General features: G+C 53.3%; 6 protein-coding genes across 6 annotated transcripts; 4 read left to right on the forward strand and 2 right to left on the reverse strand.

The window, feature by feature from the left end:
* Nucleotides 1–95: 95 nt before the first annotated feature.
* PHYSODRAFT_411269 (hypothetical protein) lies at nt 96–347 on the reverse strand (the record flags this gene model as incomplete). Its single annotated transcript, XM_009535786.1, has 1 exon — nt 96–347. A coding segment is annotated over one exon (252 nt), but the record flags the coding sequence as incomplete, so codon positions are not given.
* A 1,915-nt stretch (nt 348–2,262) lies between these two features.
* On the forward strand, nt 2,263–2,922 carry PHYSODRAFT_365377 (necrosis inducing-like protein NPP1 type; the record flags this gene model as incomplete). The annotated part of the gene is made up of 1 exon (XM_009535787.1): nt 2,263–2,922. A coding segment is annotated over one exon (660 nt), but the record flags the coding sequence as incomplete, so codon positions are not given.
* A 671-nt stretch (nt 2,923–3,593) lies between these two features.
* PHYSODRAFT_338051 (hypothetical protein) lies at nt 3,594–4,322 on the forward strand (the record flags this gene model as incomplete). Its single annotated transcript, XM_009535788.1, has 3 exons — nt 3,594–3,623; nt 3,704–3,756; nt 3,785–4,322. The coding sequence occupies 3 exons, from the start codon at nt 3,594–3,596 to the stop codon at nt 4,320–4,322; spliced, it is 621 nt and encodes a 206-aa protein (XP_009534083.1).
* A 405-nt stretch (nt 4,323–4,727) lies between these two features.
* On the forward strand, nt 4,728–5,582 carry PHYSODRAFT_338052 (hypothetical protein; the record flags this gene model as incomplete). The annotated part of the gene is made up of 1 exon (XM_009535789.1): nt 4,728–5,582. The coding sequence occupies one exon, from the start codon at nt 4,728–4,730 to the stop codon at nt 5,580–5,582; it is 855 nt and encodes a 284-aa protein (XP_009534084.1).
* Nucleotides 5,583–6,554: 972 nt separating this feature from the next.
* PHYSODRAFT_260857 (hypothetical protein) lies at nt 6,555–7,148 on the reverse strand (the record flags this gene model as incomplete). The annotated part of the gene is made up of 1 exon (XM_009535790.1): nt 6,555–7,148. The coding sequence occupies one exon, from the start codon at nt 7,146–7,148 to the stop codon at nt 6,555–6,557; it is 594 nt and encodes a 197-aa protein (XP_009534085.1).
* A 4,104-nt stretch (nt 7,149–11,252) lies between these two features.
* Nucleotides 11,253–14,536, forward strand: PHYSODRAFT_338054 (hypothetical protein; the record flags this gene model as incomplete). The annotated part of the gene is made up of 3 exons (XM_009535791.1): nt 11,253–11,726; nt 11,759–12,788; nt 12,876–14,536. 3 exons carry the CDS (start codon nt 11,253–11,255, stop codon nt 14,534–14,536), a joined length of 3,165 nt encoding a protein of 1,054 aa, XP_009534086.1.
* Between the last annotated feature and the right edge of the window lie 801 nt (nt 14,537–15,337).

Genomic DNA, 15,337 nt, shown 5'->3' on the forward strand with positions numbered 1-15,337 from the left:
GTAGCCGCCTGTTAGTGCCAGTTTCTCGCAGCCTTCCGACTTACAGTGCACTCACTCCACCAGTATGTCTGACACACCTGTGCGTCGGTCGCCCCACGAGCAAGTTTATTGCACCCTTCGATCTTGCAGCGTTGCCCACCTCCATGTGGAATGCAGAGGCCGTCTGATATAGCAAACTTATCACATCCTTCTGTCTTGCAGCGAGGGCCCCCTCCGTGTTGAGCACAAAGGCCCCTCGCACGAGCAAAATGATTGCATCCTTCAGTCTTACAGCGTCGTCCACCCCCATGCTTTATACAGTAGTCCGATCCTTGAGCTTGTTTAGCGCACCCCTCACTCTTGCACTTGCAGGGGTAACGGTAACGCGCTCGTGGGGAACGCCGTGTGACCGGAGTATGTATTTCCGTCGGGGCGTCCACAGTAGTGTCCAGCAGAAGCTCAACAAAAGACGTTTCTTCGATCACAGTCGCTGCCTGCATCCGTATGGGGGCATGGGTTTCAGTGTCCATATTGCTCGGCCCAAAATCTGGAGTGGCGTTCTCAACTGCAGGAACCTGGCCAGTCACCTCGGTAGGAATCGTGCGGGTCTTCCTGCTCGGCGTGTGATTTCCGGTAGGCTCACTGGAAAACGGGTTCCCTTTCTTGGGGGCTAGATGCTCGTCCGGGTCCGTGACCACACAGTCGTGCCACAAGTGGTCGAACAGCACCTGTGCCTGAAACGCTGTAATAGTATAGCATATATATATATATATATTAGCACCTTGCGAACAGTGTAAAAAACGTGTTTTTACACTTACCGCCGGGGCCTTCAGTCTGGACAAAAAAGTCGTCATTTCTCTCGAATGCTGCCGCAGTCAGGTTGGCACTGCCAGCCGAGGCGAAGATGGAGTCGGCGAACATGAGCGTCATGAGCTTGTAGTGCATGCGGCGACGGCGGTGGCGCACCTCCCGCAATTAGCAGTTTGATACACTCGATGGCCTTAGGGCAGCTCCGTGTCCAAGCGCGATCGAAAATCACCCGCACGGGGATCTTGAACTCCAGCAGGAGCGTAATGATGGCCAGGCAGAGGTCCAGGTCGGTGATGGCGTAGAAGGCGAAGCACGCCGAGACCACTTTGCCGCTGAGGATGAGGTCCAGCAGCTCCTGTCTAGTGATACGATTTGCAGTCTTGAAACTCACTTTCGTCTCTCTCACCAGAAACTCCTCTGCATCGTCCCAGACACGGCGTAACGTCGTTGGCGACCGGCCGATCTGCCGAGCCATCTAATTCATGCTCATGAGCTTGGCGGCCTCCGGGTCCATTGCACGGATGGCGCTGACGGCCTGCGCCACGGCCGCCGGGGTGTTTTTCGGCAGGGTCGGGCGGCCAGTGCGGCCCTCAGGGGACGGCTCGCGGAGCTACTGACGCTTCAGCACGTCTTTCACTGCGTGTCTCGACCGGCCAATCTTCTCGGAGACGGCCTTCACGTTCGGCTTCCCGCTCAATGGTCCGCTGGTGTGCACCATGGTCTTTGCGTACTCACGGACACGCGCTCGCTCATCATGCGTTAGCTGGTCCATCTTTCTTCCTGCGACTCTTGAAGATGAAGCGCATGGCGATCTTCTCCCTCTCAAAAGCGGTTCGATCTGTGGTGGAGGGTGACGGAAGCCTGTCTAACTTGGTCTGAGTCAACTCGGACCTGGATCCAATTCGGCCAGCGTCGGGTCAACCTGGTTGACCCGGCAATAACGCTGCTTGCACATTGACAATGACTGCAACGATGGTCAGTTAAACAGTAGTTACATTAACTTGCCTCGCGCTCCCCGCCGTTGTTGCGCTCTGACAGCAAGCGAGGCGCATCCATGCATCGCCCAAGTTTGTTCATTACAGTACAAGCAGCCAACAGTAGTGTGCACACCTGTTTCGCTGGGATGACAGACGGAGTCTCTGCGAGGGAGCTTTCCCTCTTTTGATAACGTTTTCGAGATGGCATGATACGGTTGCCGCTGTGCAACAGGGTAATCGGCCGGGCGTCGTTGTAGCGTGATGCAGTGCGGGATAGTGAACGTACGTACTGTATCGTTGGCAACGAGTCGTTGTGCTGCCAAGGTCAGTGACGAGTAGTCAAACACTTTCCTTCCGATTCCCGACTAACAGCCCACGAGTACTAGTCTCGGTGATTGACTGTCAACCCTCACCCGTCAGTTGTTACTGTTCAATGAAGTTCGTTCTTCCCTTAGCTGTTGCGCTCTCAGCACTCGCTGCAGTGGACGCTGGCGTCATCGACTACGACCAGGTGGAGCCTTTCCCCGAGCTGGGGCCCAAAACGATCTCCGAGAAGGCCGCTATCAAGTTCAAACCAACTCTGTTCATCAAGGACGGATGTCACCCTTACGCTGCAGTGAACGCTGCCGGTGACACGAGCGGAGGCTTGGACCCGAAGGCGTCCGACGATGAATGCAAGGGGTCGACGTTGGGTTCGCAAGTTTACAGCCGCTCTACGTGGTACCGCAACACCTGGGCCACCATGTACGCCTGGTACTTCCCCAAGGACACAAATCTCTATCTGCGAGGCGTACGTCACGACTGGGTTAGCGCTATCGTGTGGCTCGACAACCCGGCGCTGGCGAATCAAACGCTGATCGGTGTCTCGTTCTCGAGTGGTGGGGCCTCGTACGGGGGGTTTCACCTTGATCGAAGCAGAATGTGGGATGGCTATGTGGACGGCACACACCCCAAGATGGAGTACTCTGCAGCCGACACGAGGAGCGGGTACCACACGATCGATGCGTCGGAGGACGTGGGCGACTTCCAAGACCTTATTCACTGGTCGCAACTGACGGAGGAAGCGCGCAATGCCTTGGAGACTGGCGACTTCGGCTCGGATACCCCCGTCCCTTTCAACAATGCCAACTTCAAGAAGAACCTGGAGCGGGGCTTTATCGACGATTACCAGTTTTGACACGAATGGAGGCATTGGTGACCGCGGGTGTTGAGTCGGATGCTTGGGAAAGTATTTGCGATCATTTGGGTAGAAATGAAATGAAATGAGATACATTTTCGCGTAGCCGAAGTTATGCCTGCGCTAGACTCAGATTTGGGTAGAATACTAACTAAATGACGCAATGCAGCTTCTTTTTATCCTCAAGTTGCTGTTCTTAGCTCTTTATTGAAACCTATACTCACCTACCGACCGGCCAGCCTCGCGAATCTCAAGACTCAGTATTGGGTTCCTAGCAACGGCGGGTAAAGTGCATCCATGGTTGAGCCTGCTTTGCCCAAGCTAGTAATTCACGGATCCCGATAGGTCGCTGAGTCAACTGCGCTGGGAATCCCAGCTTGGGATAACAGTAGACTCTATGCAATAGGTATTCGTTCCAGTGATAACGTTTTCGCGGTGACATGATGCAGTTGTCGCTGTGCAGCAGAGTAATCTACATGTCGTTGGTGTGAGATGCACCGCAGGATCGTGAATGTTCCGTATTGTTGGCCACGAGTCGTTGTGCAGCACAACCGCTACAGAGGAGTACGAAGTAGTCAAACACTTCCCGATTCCCGTCGAAGAGCGCACGAGTACTAGTCTCAGGGATTACCCCCCTTCAAGCTATTGCAATGAAGTTCGGCCTGCCCGTTGCTGTCACGGTCGCGGCGATTGCTGTTGTTTAAGGTGGTGTCATCGACTACGACAAGGTGCAGCCGTTCCCCGAGCCTGAGTCTCCGAGAAGGCCGCTATCAAGTTCAAACCAACTCTGTTCATCAAGGACGGCTGCCACTCGTACGCTGCTGTGAACCGGTGACACGAGCGGAGGCTTGGACCCGAAGGCGTCCGACGACGAATGCAAGGGATCGGCCTTGGGCTCGCAGCTTTACAGCCAATCTACGTGGCACCGCGACACCGGGGCCACCATGTACGCCTGGTACTTCCCCAAGGACACAAATCTCTATCTGCGAGGCGTACGTCACGACTGGGTTAGCGCTATCGTGTGGCTCGACAACCCGGCGCTCGTGAACCAAACGGTGGTCGGTGTCTCGTTATCCCGTGGCGGGACCGATTACGTTGCTTTCCACCCTGCTACAAGCCGAAGGTCGGCTTACCTTATGGAGGACGGCAGGCACCCGATGATGGAGTACTCTGCAGAGAACACGAAGAGCGGGTACCACACCATTGACGCCTCATTGAGCGTGGGCGACTCCCAAGACCTCATCCATTGGTCGCAGCTGACGGACCAAGCACGCGATGCACTGCAGACTGGCGACTTTGGCTCGAGCACCCTCGCCCCTTTCAATGACGCCAACTTTGCGAAGAACCTCGAGCGGGGCTGGATCGGAGATTACGAGTAACAACAACTAACTCGGAGAAGGCGTTGCTGAACGCCGAGTGTGTGCGGTGGCTAACGTAGTGGAACATGGGGCTATTGAATACTCGCTAAAATGCACGCAATACTGTTCAAACGCATTGAGTGATAGCCAAGTTGAAGTTGTGCTGTGTCATATGCTGAGTTTAGCTGTCGTTTTGGTTGTGTAGTAGGAGTCGTGTATTGACCTGGAATAGCGAGCGTCTTGGCTCAACGGCTCAATGAACAAGACTCGCAGGCCGGGCGAAACGTTCCCAGAGCACGATTGACCTCATCTTCGACATTAGTGTACTTGTTCAACAACTCCTGCCTCAGCTCATTCTCAAAACCTTTACAGCCCACGCAAGTTCATTCTGCCACCGACCGATCGACCACCTTCCTGGAGCTGAAGATGAAGATCGTGCGACCTGCTGTCTTCATTGTGGTTGGCTTCGCTGCTAAGGCGATCGATCCCGCAGCTGGTTCCAATGGTGTGGGCGCGTACTACGATGACTCGACGTGTACTAAAACGCTGCTAGCAAAGATTGATGCCGGGGCATGCCAAGATGACAGCGGCTGCAAGGCTTACCAGTCCATGGGCATTTCGATTTTCTGCATTGAAGATCCAGCCGAGTACCTGAAGACAGCCTTTGCAGGCTCTCCGTACTTTGTGGCGGTAGGATACAACGACGCCGAGTGCGAGGAGCTGGTGCTGACCCGTGCATTTCTAGCTGACGGGGAGTGTCACGTCGGTCACGAAGACGATGATAGGGCCTGGGGCATGACGACAACTGTGAGTGGCGACGGCACTGTGGCGGTCCTGGGCACCGACGACAAATGTGGTGGGCCAAATCCGTTTTACTTTCAGGACCCAGTGTCCAAGTCCGACCTCAATACCGGCGACTGTGTGGTAATCCCTGATAATGACGACGGGAGCGACTCGTACGGCGCCAAGTTCTACTTTGTTGATCCGTCAACTCAAGCGCCGCCAGATACGACGACGTCGACATCTGATTCATCGGACTCCTCGACCGATGATGACACAACAATGTCGGGCACTGGTCCTTCGGGTTCGTCAACCAATGATACAACATCAAGTACTGATCCTTCGGGTTCCTCCACCGATAGTTCGACCAACACGACCGGAGCAACGGCAACTCCGGCGGCTACAAACGCAACAACGGGATCAACTTCAGATGCGTCGAACCTGCTGGCTGTGTCCTTGGTGATCTATGCATCGGTGGCACTTGGCGCAGCCATACTGTAAGCCAAGTCGATGCGAGTAGCGCTGGTGTACATCGAATTAGTTTGAAAGCTTGAATATAAAATGAATGCAGCTGACGATGAGCGCCTATTGTTCCCGCAACTTCCTTCTCAAATATTTTTAGAGCTGATCTCCAGCCAAGGTTCTTGGTGCGCGGGGGGGGGTATAATTGTGAATTACTCAAGCTCATGCATCGTAGTTTTAGCAAAAGAGATGATTTACCATCGCATCATCACCGCATTGTCGTATATTACGCAGCACATCAAGGAATCGGTGGTTAATATAGAGAATGGGATGAGAGAACTGTGCTTTCAGACGTCAAATCGGGCCAACGAAATCCACAATAATCCCAAGTGTAATCTGTAACAAATGTGCTCTACACGTTTCATTATATTCTGTAGTTGAAGACGTCAAATCGAGTCGTTGAAATCCACAAGAATCGCCTCTGCAATCATCGTGAACAGACGAAAACACTCGATCATTGTTTCATTGCTCTCTTCAAGCCCCCCTGACGGCTCTCATGGGCTCATCGGGTGCTGGTAAGACGAATTGCGACAACCAGAATCAAAGAAAGTAACGCATAGGGTATGTTGGTGTTGGTTGAGAATCGGAACAATCGTTTAAAGGGGTCTTGGGCGGCGCTGGATCTTCAAAGTGGTGTTTGTTGCGCGCAGTCTAATAAAATATGCAGTATAGTATAAGCGGCATCGAAGCGGTTCTTGTGTGTTGGTGAATACAGAACTAATGATCGAGCGCGGAATGTTTGTGTCAATTTCAAGTCATGAGAATGCCATACACTAAATTCGGGCCTAATTTCAGAATTCTGGTAATTATGACAGCATTGTGGAGACGAGAAGAAGCATAACTGAGATCAAGAGGGAAGCCGTCGCCAGGTTGGCAGACGAAGTGGGAGTCGCAGTTGTCGCCGTCGGAGTGGCGGTCGTAGCGGAGGGTGTCAACGTTGGCTCAGCAGAACTAGAAGTGTCGACAGAGTCGGTCGAACTCGAACTCGAGCTCGAGCCTTGAACGAAATACGACCATACCGTTCGTGATGCAGGCTCCCGTGTTGAGCTCGGAGTCCGTCAGCGCAGACCAATCCTCGTTCCAGTCGGTGCTGTCGCAACCTGAATCGGATATGAAAACCGACGTCGTGTTATCATCGCCCTCGCCGATTTTGAAGTGGCCGTACTTGTACGGGTGACATTCCCCGTCGGCGAGATAGGAGCGTGTGTCGTACAACTCCTCCACACAGCTTGACGCGTACGTTTCGATAGTCAGGTACGATTGGCCTTTGAATGCCGTCGCGAAGTACGCGGTCCGGTCTGTGGTGCAGCTCGTGCTGACAGCGTATTGAAACCCGCCGACCTCGTCGTTCTCAGCCGAGCAACTCGAAGCATCTGGACAGGCATCTGAGCCAATCTCCACGTAGACGACCTCGGAGCAGGAAGTGTCCTCAGTGTACGCCTCGACGCTTAGCTCGACCTCGTCAGCAAGAGCAAAGCCGCCTCTTGCTGCCACAAAAAGAAGAGCAGCAATATTCGCGGGTGTTTGAGGTCGCAAGAGCTTCATGGTTGAAGGCTAAATGAGAAATGGTGCTGGCAGACATCAAAGGAGGTGCTATGCCAGTAGTGCTGTTGGGCGGAGAATCTACGGTAGGCCGTTGTTCATATTTTTATATACCACCCAGAGGCAAATGGAACCACGGATCATTTTACTTCGATTTTCAATGCATTTTTATTCTGAGCCCTATGTGTGATGGCTCACTTCTCCTTAGCGCGTCGGACTTGACCATCGGGATGCCAGAATATCCAGCTTGACGTTACTGTCCCGAAGTTTTCTCGTTTCCAGTTCCTCATTGAGGTGAAAGAAATATGGGCGAAGCTGAACAGGCTTCGTAATATTCTCATCAAAGCATCGAGCAGAGGTGTGGGTGGCGAACGTGTCAGACTTTGAACTGCAGGTTACACGTCGCTCGTGTTCGAGTTGTTTTTAAGCACTTCTTTTAAATAAATCACAACTACCCCTTTGCTGTTATTTGCATTACAACGAACAAAGTAATAGCTCTCTCGTTTCATGAAACAAATACAACTGTAGGTTTCTTCTGGGTAAATTTCGGAAGGACTCAAAATGAAAATTTGTGCGAAAGGTGATACAAGGATTTCTGCCGAGAGCCCACTTCTCAAGTTCGGCAGCATTCACCAGGGTATTGAACCGCGAGATTGTAGCCTCCAGCGGCGGGTAAGGAAGGCATCCATACCGCTGGCGATGCTTCGTGCAGCGCGGGCGGTGTCACTCAAGCGATGTTGAAGCAACCGTACTCATATACAACTATCAGCTGAGACCGATCCTTACACCGGCACCGCCGTCGCTACGTTTAATCCAGGGAATTTATCATATTTAACTTACAAAACGGCAAAGGGATACGGCCAGTATTGGTGTATCAGCGACTTGTGTGGCGCTCGCGGCAAATGCACTTGTCCCACCCTTTGCACAAATTTGCATTTTGAGTTACCTTCCGGAATTTCACTTTACTCTCTGTTTGTTGAACCCTGCGACCAGCCATTCAGCTTAACCTTTGGGTACAGAGAGGGGATGTCATCTACGTTACATACCGTTACCTAAAAAACTACTTTGGGATGGGATTTTATCGTACGGCTCCGCGCCACATCTACTTGAAAGCCAGAAAGAAATTAAGTGATAACGTTTTCGCGATGACATGATACAACTGCTGCTGTGCAGCAGTGTCGAAGGCACGGTAACTTACCGTATTTCTGTACGTGTATTGCATGGCCCTAGAATTTCAGCAAACGATTAGATTCTGTAATTTACAAGACGACATCAAGTGTCCGCGTCTGGTACTCCGAGTTGCCAAAACAGTTTGAAGAGCGAATGTATTTTATTGCTTGGCTGATCATTTGAAGTTACTCACGGCTGTAGTCCAACTAAAATATCATTCGCTATTCAGTATAGCTACTCATTTCATGAATAACTGGCCAAAGATTTTATTAACCCCTCCAAACCGGATGCTGCATAATGCAGCTTAGATTTGAAGGCTTAAACTGCATATATGCAGTTTAAGCCAATTTTGACTTGAAATTTGTATGACTGTCCTTTCTCCCAACACACCAATATACAAACGTCAAGATAAAATTATGTTTAGTTTCTGCTCGCGCCTTTTTATTTTTCCAGATGTCAAAGACCGGTGTTGTCAAATTTAAGAATATAATGTTTGGGACGGGCGCGGGACCCACTGTATGATTTGAACAAAATCTGCAAGGTGTCGGACTGGGTGGCTCACAGCGACTTCCATTTGCCGCTTTTGCAAAATCCGCCTCATTCGAGAATTTGCGCGGCCAGGGCTCAAGTCGGCAGAAGAATAAACAGAAATCACGGATGATCGTGCGAGACATCGGCGCTCGAGTACGGCGCTAACGGTACGCTCGTAGCGAACGAATGCTATACCTTATTGCTAACCTGTTTTATTTGGTACGTGTTGTTCTTCATGATAGCACTCCCCTGCGTGTGGTGCTTCTCTAGCGCTTGGTAAGTGTGGTCATTGGTCAGAGATGTCTGCGAGATTCAAGATTGGTGACAAGACTTTGGATTACTCTTGGTTTAGTGACACGAGGCGGTCCCCAGAAAATTGCCGACGATGTGCCGTCACCTCTGTGACCTGGAGTTTGTATCGGATGCTGATTGGTGGATGACTGGGATACGGCGCGGCTGTACCCGTGTGACATGGATGGCGACTGTGGGAGAGAAGTGATTTCTCGGGATGAATCCAGCGTCTGACCGCAGATGAGCCCAACTGGCTGGAAGTGTGAATCCTGGGAGTGCACGCCCAGAATTTCAGAGAACACTCAGTCCAGCCGCGGACTTTCCCTTACGATGAGTGCCTAAAGTCTGGCGGAAAGTGTCTCTGGAGAATGTATCCCAGAGTACGCCTCATCTTGCTGTGGCTCAGAGTGCTCCAGAGGATCAAATTACCATGAGAATTAACCCACTACTACCATGATCATGCGCAGGAGGCCGCTAAACCCACTAAAAGTGTGGCTTTGAGGAGATACACACGAGTCTGCACTGCAGCAGACTTGTTACCCAGAGTGTCGCACGGAAACCTAGAGTGCCGCACGATCACCCAGAGTTCACCTCCCTGAGTGCAGGTGACCCAGAGTTCCAAAGATGATTCTCTGGGTTTGGGCCATAAATCCAGACCCTCTATACTGAACTGAAGTGTTTCCCGAGCCAACACCCAAGAATCCCCACAGTTCCCCAAGATTCCTCAGAATCCCCAGGATTTCAGAAGATGACCCTGAGTGTCACCTGGTTTTCAGGGATTCGAGCCAGTTCGAAGCCAGTCTGCAATCAAAATGATGCGTGACCTTGAAGAACCGTCATGGAAGCACAGACTGGATACTTTCGAGGAGTCGAGAGGGAGTCCTGCACCATACTAAACCAAGTCTAAGGACCCACAATTGGCACTTTCGACGCCGTGCGACAATGGATTCGCAAGCCGATCGCAAGATTGGACCGCTGATCCCAAGGTATACTCAAGACAAGACATTTTGACCCCAAGCATAGTGAACAGAAGATATTTGCCCGAAGAAGAGAGGGAGAGAGAAGTAGCTGATAAAAACCAAACAGAGTTCCTTTTACCCTGTACTGCGCAAGTGACTTCGGCCAAGCCTGCCGACGGAAATCCGGAGGACCCGAGACTACGACCGCGGGACGCTAAGGGCACATCAACGGCGAAGGACAGCCGTCTGTGTGGGCTCCATCAAACTCAAGTCCAGTGAGGTGGTGACCAGCGACGGCCTTGAGCTTCCTGGGGTGATCCATCTATTCCATATCCTAATTGGGTCACTTGCTGTGCTCGTGGTAGCCCATTTCATATTATTCCAGAGGGTATTCTGGGGTGCTAGGTAGTCGCCTCCAGGATTTTGTATTGACTGCTTGTGTGATGGGAAGGTAACTGATAGTGATTGTATTTTCCTCCTTTATTGGAGGTGGTGCGCGTTCGTGTGAGTCTCAGGGGAGCTAGGCCCCTGAATTTCAGACTCGAGTGAGCCTAGTGTGTGTGACCCACCGTCCAAGGGTCCAAAAGAATAAGTGACGGCTATTTGTAGTGTTTGTATACTCTGTATTTGTTGGTTTTATCGAGCTAGGAGGGCATTTGGGTAAGGTGTCTTCTGAGTTCCAAGTCCCAGAGTTGACTGAAATCCTGGACCCTGAATTCGTGATATTCTGGGTTTCAGGAGATCTGATTCTCTGGGTTTGCCTTTTGGTGTGGAGGTGCGTTCTGAAGTAGACGTGCGCTCCCGCACTTCTTCGAGGTTACATTTTTAACCGGTGGAGTGCCGTTCCGTCGAAGACAAACGAGCCGACAGGGATTACACAAGGTACCCACGCCAACCAAGGAGTGTGATTCTCAGGGTTTGAAGCTTTGCGGCTGCGAATCTCTGGGTCTATCTTCTTGCTGTTGACTCTCAAGTCGATTCTCTGGGTCTACCCCTGGGGAACAGTCTTGGGCTGCGCTATACGAACCCCCTGGGAGACAAAGGTTTCATCGGCCTCGTCTCAGCTGGTGCGCGTGCCCGGATTCGATTGTCGAAGATTTCACCGGAATCAAGTGTTGAAGAAGTGTTGAGTGCCCGTCAACTTCAAGCTACCAAGATGCCTGGAGGACGAGGGGCGAAGAAGAGTGGACGCGGTGACGGAGGACGCGGTGAGGCGTCACGTCAGTCGCGTCGTGTTCAAGGTATGGAGCCTGAGGAGCACAAGGGCCTGGAAACAGTCGTCCGCGACGCTCGGAAGGCGAAGAAGGCTGCTCGCGAGAGCGAGGCAGTGCAAGGTGGGGACGTCGAGGCGTCTGCAGTCCAAGGTCAGCCTGCTGCTGGATCGCAAACTCAGGAGGAAGAAGTTTCCCCTGGGTTCCAAGGTCCGACGGAGGTGAATTCTGGGTCGCGGATTCCTGAAGTCCCAGAGGATCACACCCGCGAGGGTGGTGCTCAGGCGTCTGAGGAAGGCGCCAATGCGGTTGAGCCCCCGGAGGAGATTGACTTGGTCTCATCTTCGGACGAGTCTGTTGTGGAAGCGAAGTCGGAGCCCGTGCGAGCGAAGGAGGAGGCGAAGACTCAGGGTTCCAAGGTGAATTCTGGGTTCGCACCACCTGAACCCAGCGTTTCAGCGCCAAGTTCGCAAGCGACATCCGGGAAGTTGCTGCGCCTGCTCCGGAATCGGGAGCAGCGGCGTTGGACGCCGGGAGCATGGTGCTGTACGTTCGACGTGAAGTTCGATGCTGGGAAGAGGTGAATCCTGGGAAGGTGACGCCGCCAAGTGTCGTTTATGAGTGGCCGACTCCGAAACCGGATGCCAACTCGTACTTTGCGGCCGCGTACACAACGGGAGACTACCTCAAGTGGCGTTTGTCTCTGGAGAATCAAGATGAAGCCTGGATCTCTGAGTTTCACCTCGCCCGATGGGGCGTCAGAACTGCTCAGGATCTCATGGCGACTACGATTCCCCAGAGTATCATGACCACCCGCGAGTGTGTCACCATTCTGCAGACTCTGTTCTTCGAAGCCGGATTTGAGTTTGTCAATTTGATCCCTAGCTGGTCTTCGACGCGTGCTTCCAGGATTCCAGAAAGTCTGGTGCGCTCTGTCATGGAGGAAAACCAGAATTTCATCGCCGTGGAACTGGTCGAGTGGAGATTGGTGATAGCTGGTGTGCCTTTCAAGGTAAACTCTGAAGATCACGCCGCACCAAGCGCCCAAGAGCAAGCACCAAGACTGGACTACCACAAGGAAGATGGAGACGGTGATCTATTGATGACGGACTACGATGCGGATCTACTGGGCCGACAGTTTGTCCTGAGATTCAGAGTCACTGGACTCAGGATTTCAGGGAGCCCACGAGGGTCGAGTGATGGTGAGCCACGATCCAAGCGTATTCAGCATGGACCGCCTCGGCCACAAGTCCCGTCAACGCCATCCGCGTTGTCTACACCGTCGCTGTCCTCTCTTCCAGCGTACAAGTCTTCGACTGGTGCCTCGCTTCAGAATTCCACTCCCCTGAATTCCGTGTCCAATGGACGTGATTCTCTGGAGGCGGAAGCCAAGGACGCTACCCCAGGCGCGGTGCCAAGTGTCACCGGTACCTCGCGCGCTTCGGATGAGAGTACTGCCTCGGGCGTTCAAACGTCTTATGGTAGCTCTTCGTCTTCGTCGATGATGTCGCTTGGACAACGAGTTGGAGCTCTAGCGCTTGTGGCCTAGAGTGCCGGTGGCTTTGCAGCTGCCGGGGATTTTGGATTTCAGGTCACCCGGACAGTCATCCCGTCGCGTATTGTGTCAGCCGACCAAGATGACGTTGAGATGGCATCGTCGGTGCACTATGACCCAGCGATCGCACCCAAGAAGGCCGGTCTCCCCAGGATTTCAGCCACGACTTCCGAGCCGAAACTCAGGGTTTCTGCCCCGATTGCTGGATTTGGTGGTCCAAGGGATGTCAGCGCCGATGAGCGGAGTCAACACCAGAGCTCTAAGAGCGAGGTGCGCTCTCGACGCTCGACGAAATCCAGAAAATCATCTGCGTCGAGCTGCTCGAGTGGATCCAGGAATCTTGGGTCAGTTTCGTCCGTGTACGCGAGGTCTGGGCCCGCCCAAATCGAGCTGAACGTCTTGCGACAACAGCAGGAGTGGCAGGCCCGCTTGGAACAGGAGCAGCGCGAGTTTCTCGCCAGAGAACGCCTGGATGCCTTGGAGCGCGAGCGCCTCAGGGAACAATGTGACCTGTACGCGCGTCGCCAGATCCAGGAACTTACGGATCGCTTGGTCCACGCTGAGATCGCCCGAGGAGAAGCGGAACGGCGTGCGCAGGACGTGGAGGCTCGCCAGACCCAGCGTTCCACTGAAACTCAGGGGATGGCCCAGAGTATCCCGGAAGCTGTACGTCTTGAGCGTGAGCGCCTGGATGCCGCCTACGCCGAGCGCTGGCGACGGCACGAAGCCGAAGCCGACTCGGAGCGCGCGCGCTGGGTTTCCGAGACCTGCGCCGGTTGGAAGGAACAAATGTCAACTATGGAGCAGAAGGTCCAAGAACTTGAGGCGGAGAAAGAGCGAGAGCGGGAGTCTTCCGAGAATATCCAGCGCTTCCACGCCGGCCAAGTGCGCGACCTTCGTGCAACATTGGCCCAAGTTCAAGCGCGTCGCGCAACCGTCGCCCCTGATTTGGCAACAAATGTGAGGTCGTCAGTGGCTCAGAACCCTGAAGTTGCAACCCGACCCCAAGAATCCAGTGGTGTAATCAACGGAAACGCAAGTGTCACAGGCCAGAGACGGGAGACAGCTGATCCGACAAACACTTCCGAAGTCGCCGCCTCCCAGCTAAGCGCGACCGTCGCGCAGACTTCCGCCGACACTTCCGGCAGAATCGCGCGCGTCAAGCGGGGACATGGCGCTACGGAGACTAAGGTGACGCAGGATGTCAAGCTCGAGCCTGTGTCTCTGGGGAAGACGCCGGATCCCAGGAGAACAGCGACCTCTAATCCCTCGCAGGACTCTAAAACAGACTCCAAGCGCTCTGCACCCAAGAAACACCAGCAGCAGAAGAAGAAGCGTCAGGATGTCAATCCACCCTCGGACTCAGACCCAAGCTCCGATTCCAGCGATGATGACTCGTCCTCTGAGAGTTCGGATGACAGTTCGCACGAGAACCCTGGGGTTAACCTGACGACGGCCTCTACGGCTCAAGCTGGCACTACGCTCCTGACGTTCAGACCGTACATCAACTCGAATACTCTGGGTGAGTTCGATACTAAGGCGTCACTCAAGGAACGCGTGCATTGGTGGGAGCGTTTTGCGAACATGGCAGCTCAGGGAGGTTGGTCTACGAAGATGCGAATTCAGGAACTCAAGTTGAAACTCTCGGGAGCTGCGCGTGACTGGTTCAACTAGTTGCCCAAACACACTCAGCGTGACTGGAAGGAGTTGGCGTCTGCATTCAGGAAGAAGTACTGCAAAGCGCGCTCGTCGTACTCTGAACGTTACTTCACGATGGATATGAAGAACTCAGAGAGCGCCCTGGATTTCTTTTATCGTCTGAATTCCGCCGCTGCGAAGGCTGACATTGATTTTCGCAAGTCTTCGAAGCGCCTGGAGAAGCATATCCGGAGGTTCATCACGAAACTCAGGGACACGCGCCTCAAGACGTCTCTGCAGGGCCAGAGATTCAGGAGTATCGCTGATCTAGAGTACGCTCTGGAACAGGACGAAGATGCCTGGAGCCGCAGCGACCATGATGCTCCGCCACCCAGAGTTCGTGACTTTCGTGCCGACAACATTCCTCAGGGACGTTTCAAGCCGAAGCGACAAGGACGTGCGTATGTGTCTAGAGGTGATGTCTCTGACTCTGAGTCAGACGAAGACCCTGAAATTCACGCGCGTTTCCAGGAAATCACAGACGAACCCAGAGTTTCAGCCCGAAGTGCGAGCGCGAATTCAGGGTCAACTCGTGAGATCGCTGGAGATCAAACTTCTACGCCTAGTGCTGGGAGTCTGGCGAGTATGAAGGGTGCCGAGTGGACTCAGACGCTGACGAACGAGGTCTATCGCGTGATGGATAACATGGGATGGCGTCCACCGAACGCCCAACCAGGACCGAACGCGAACTCTGGATTCCGTTCCCCTCGCCACGAAAACCCGAATTGGGACAAGTTCTGCGAGAAGTGCGGCAAGTGGGGGCACCCAGAGGAAAAC

Source organism: Phytophthora sojae (genome assembly GCF_000149755.1).
Source record: "Phytophthora sojae unplaced genomic scaffold PHYSOscaffold_8, whole genome shotgun sequence".
NCBI classification, from domain to species: Eukaryota; Oomycota; class Peronosporomycetes; order Peronosporales; family Peronosporaceae; genus Phytophthora; species Phytophthora sojae.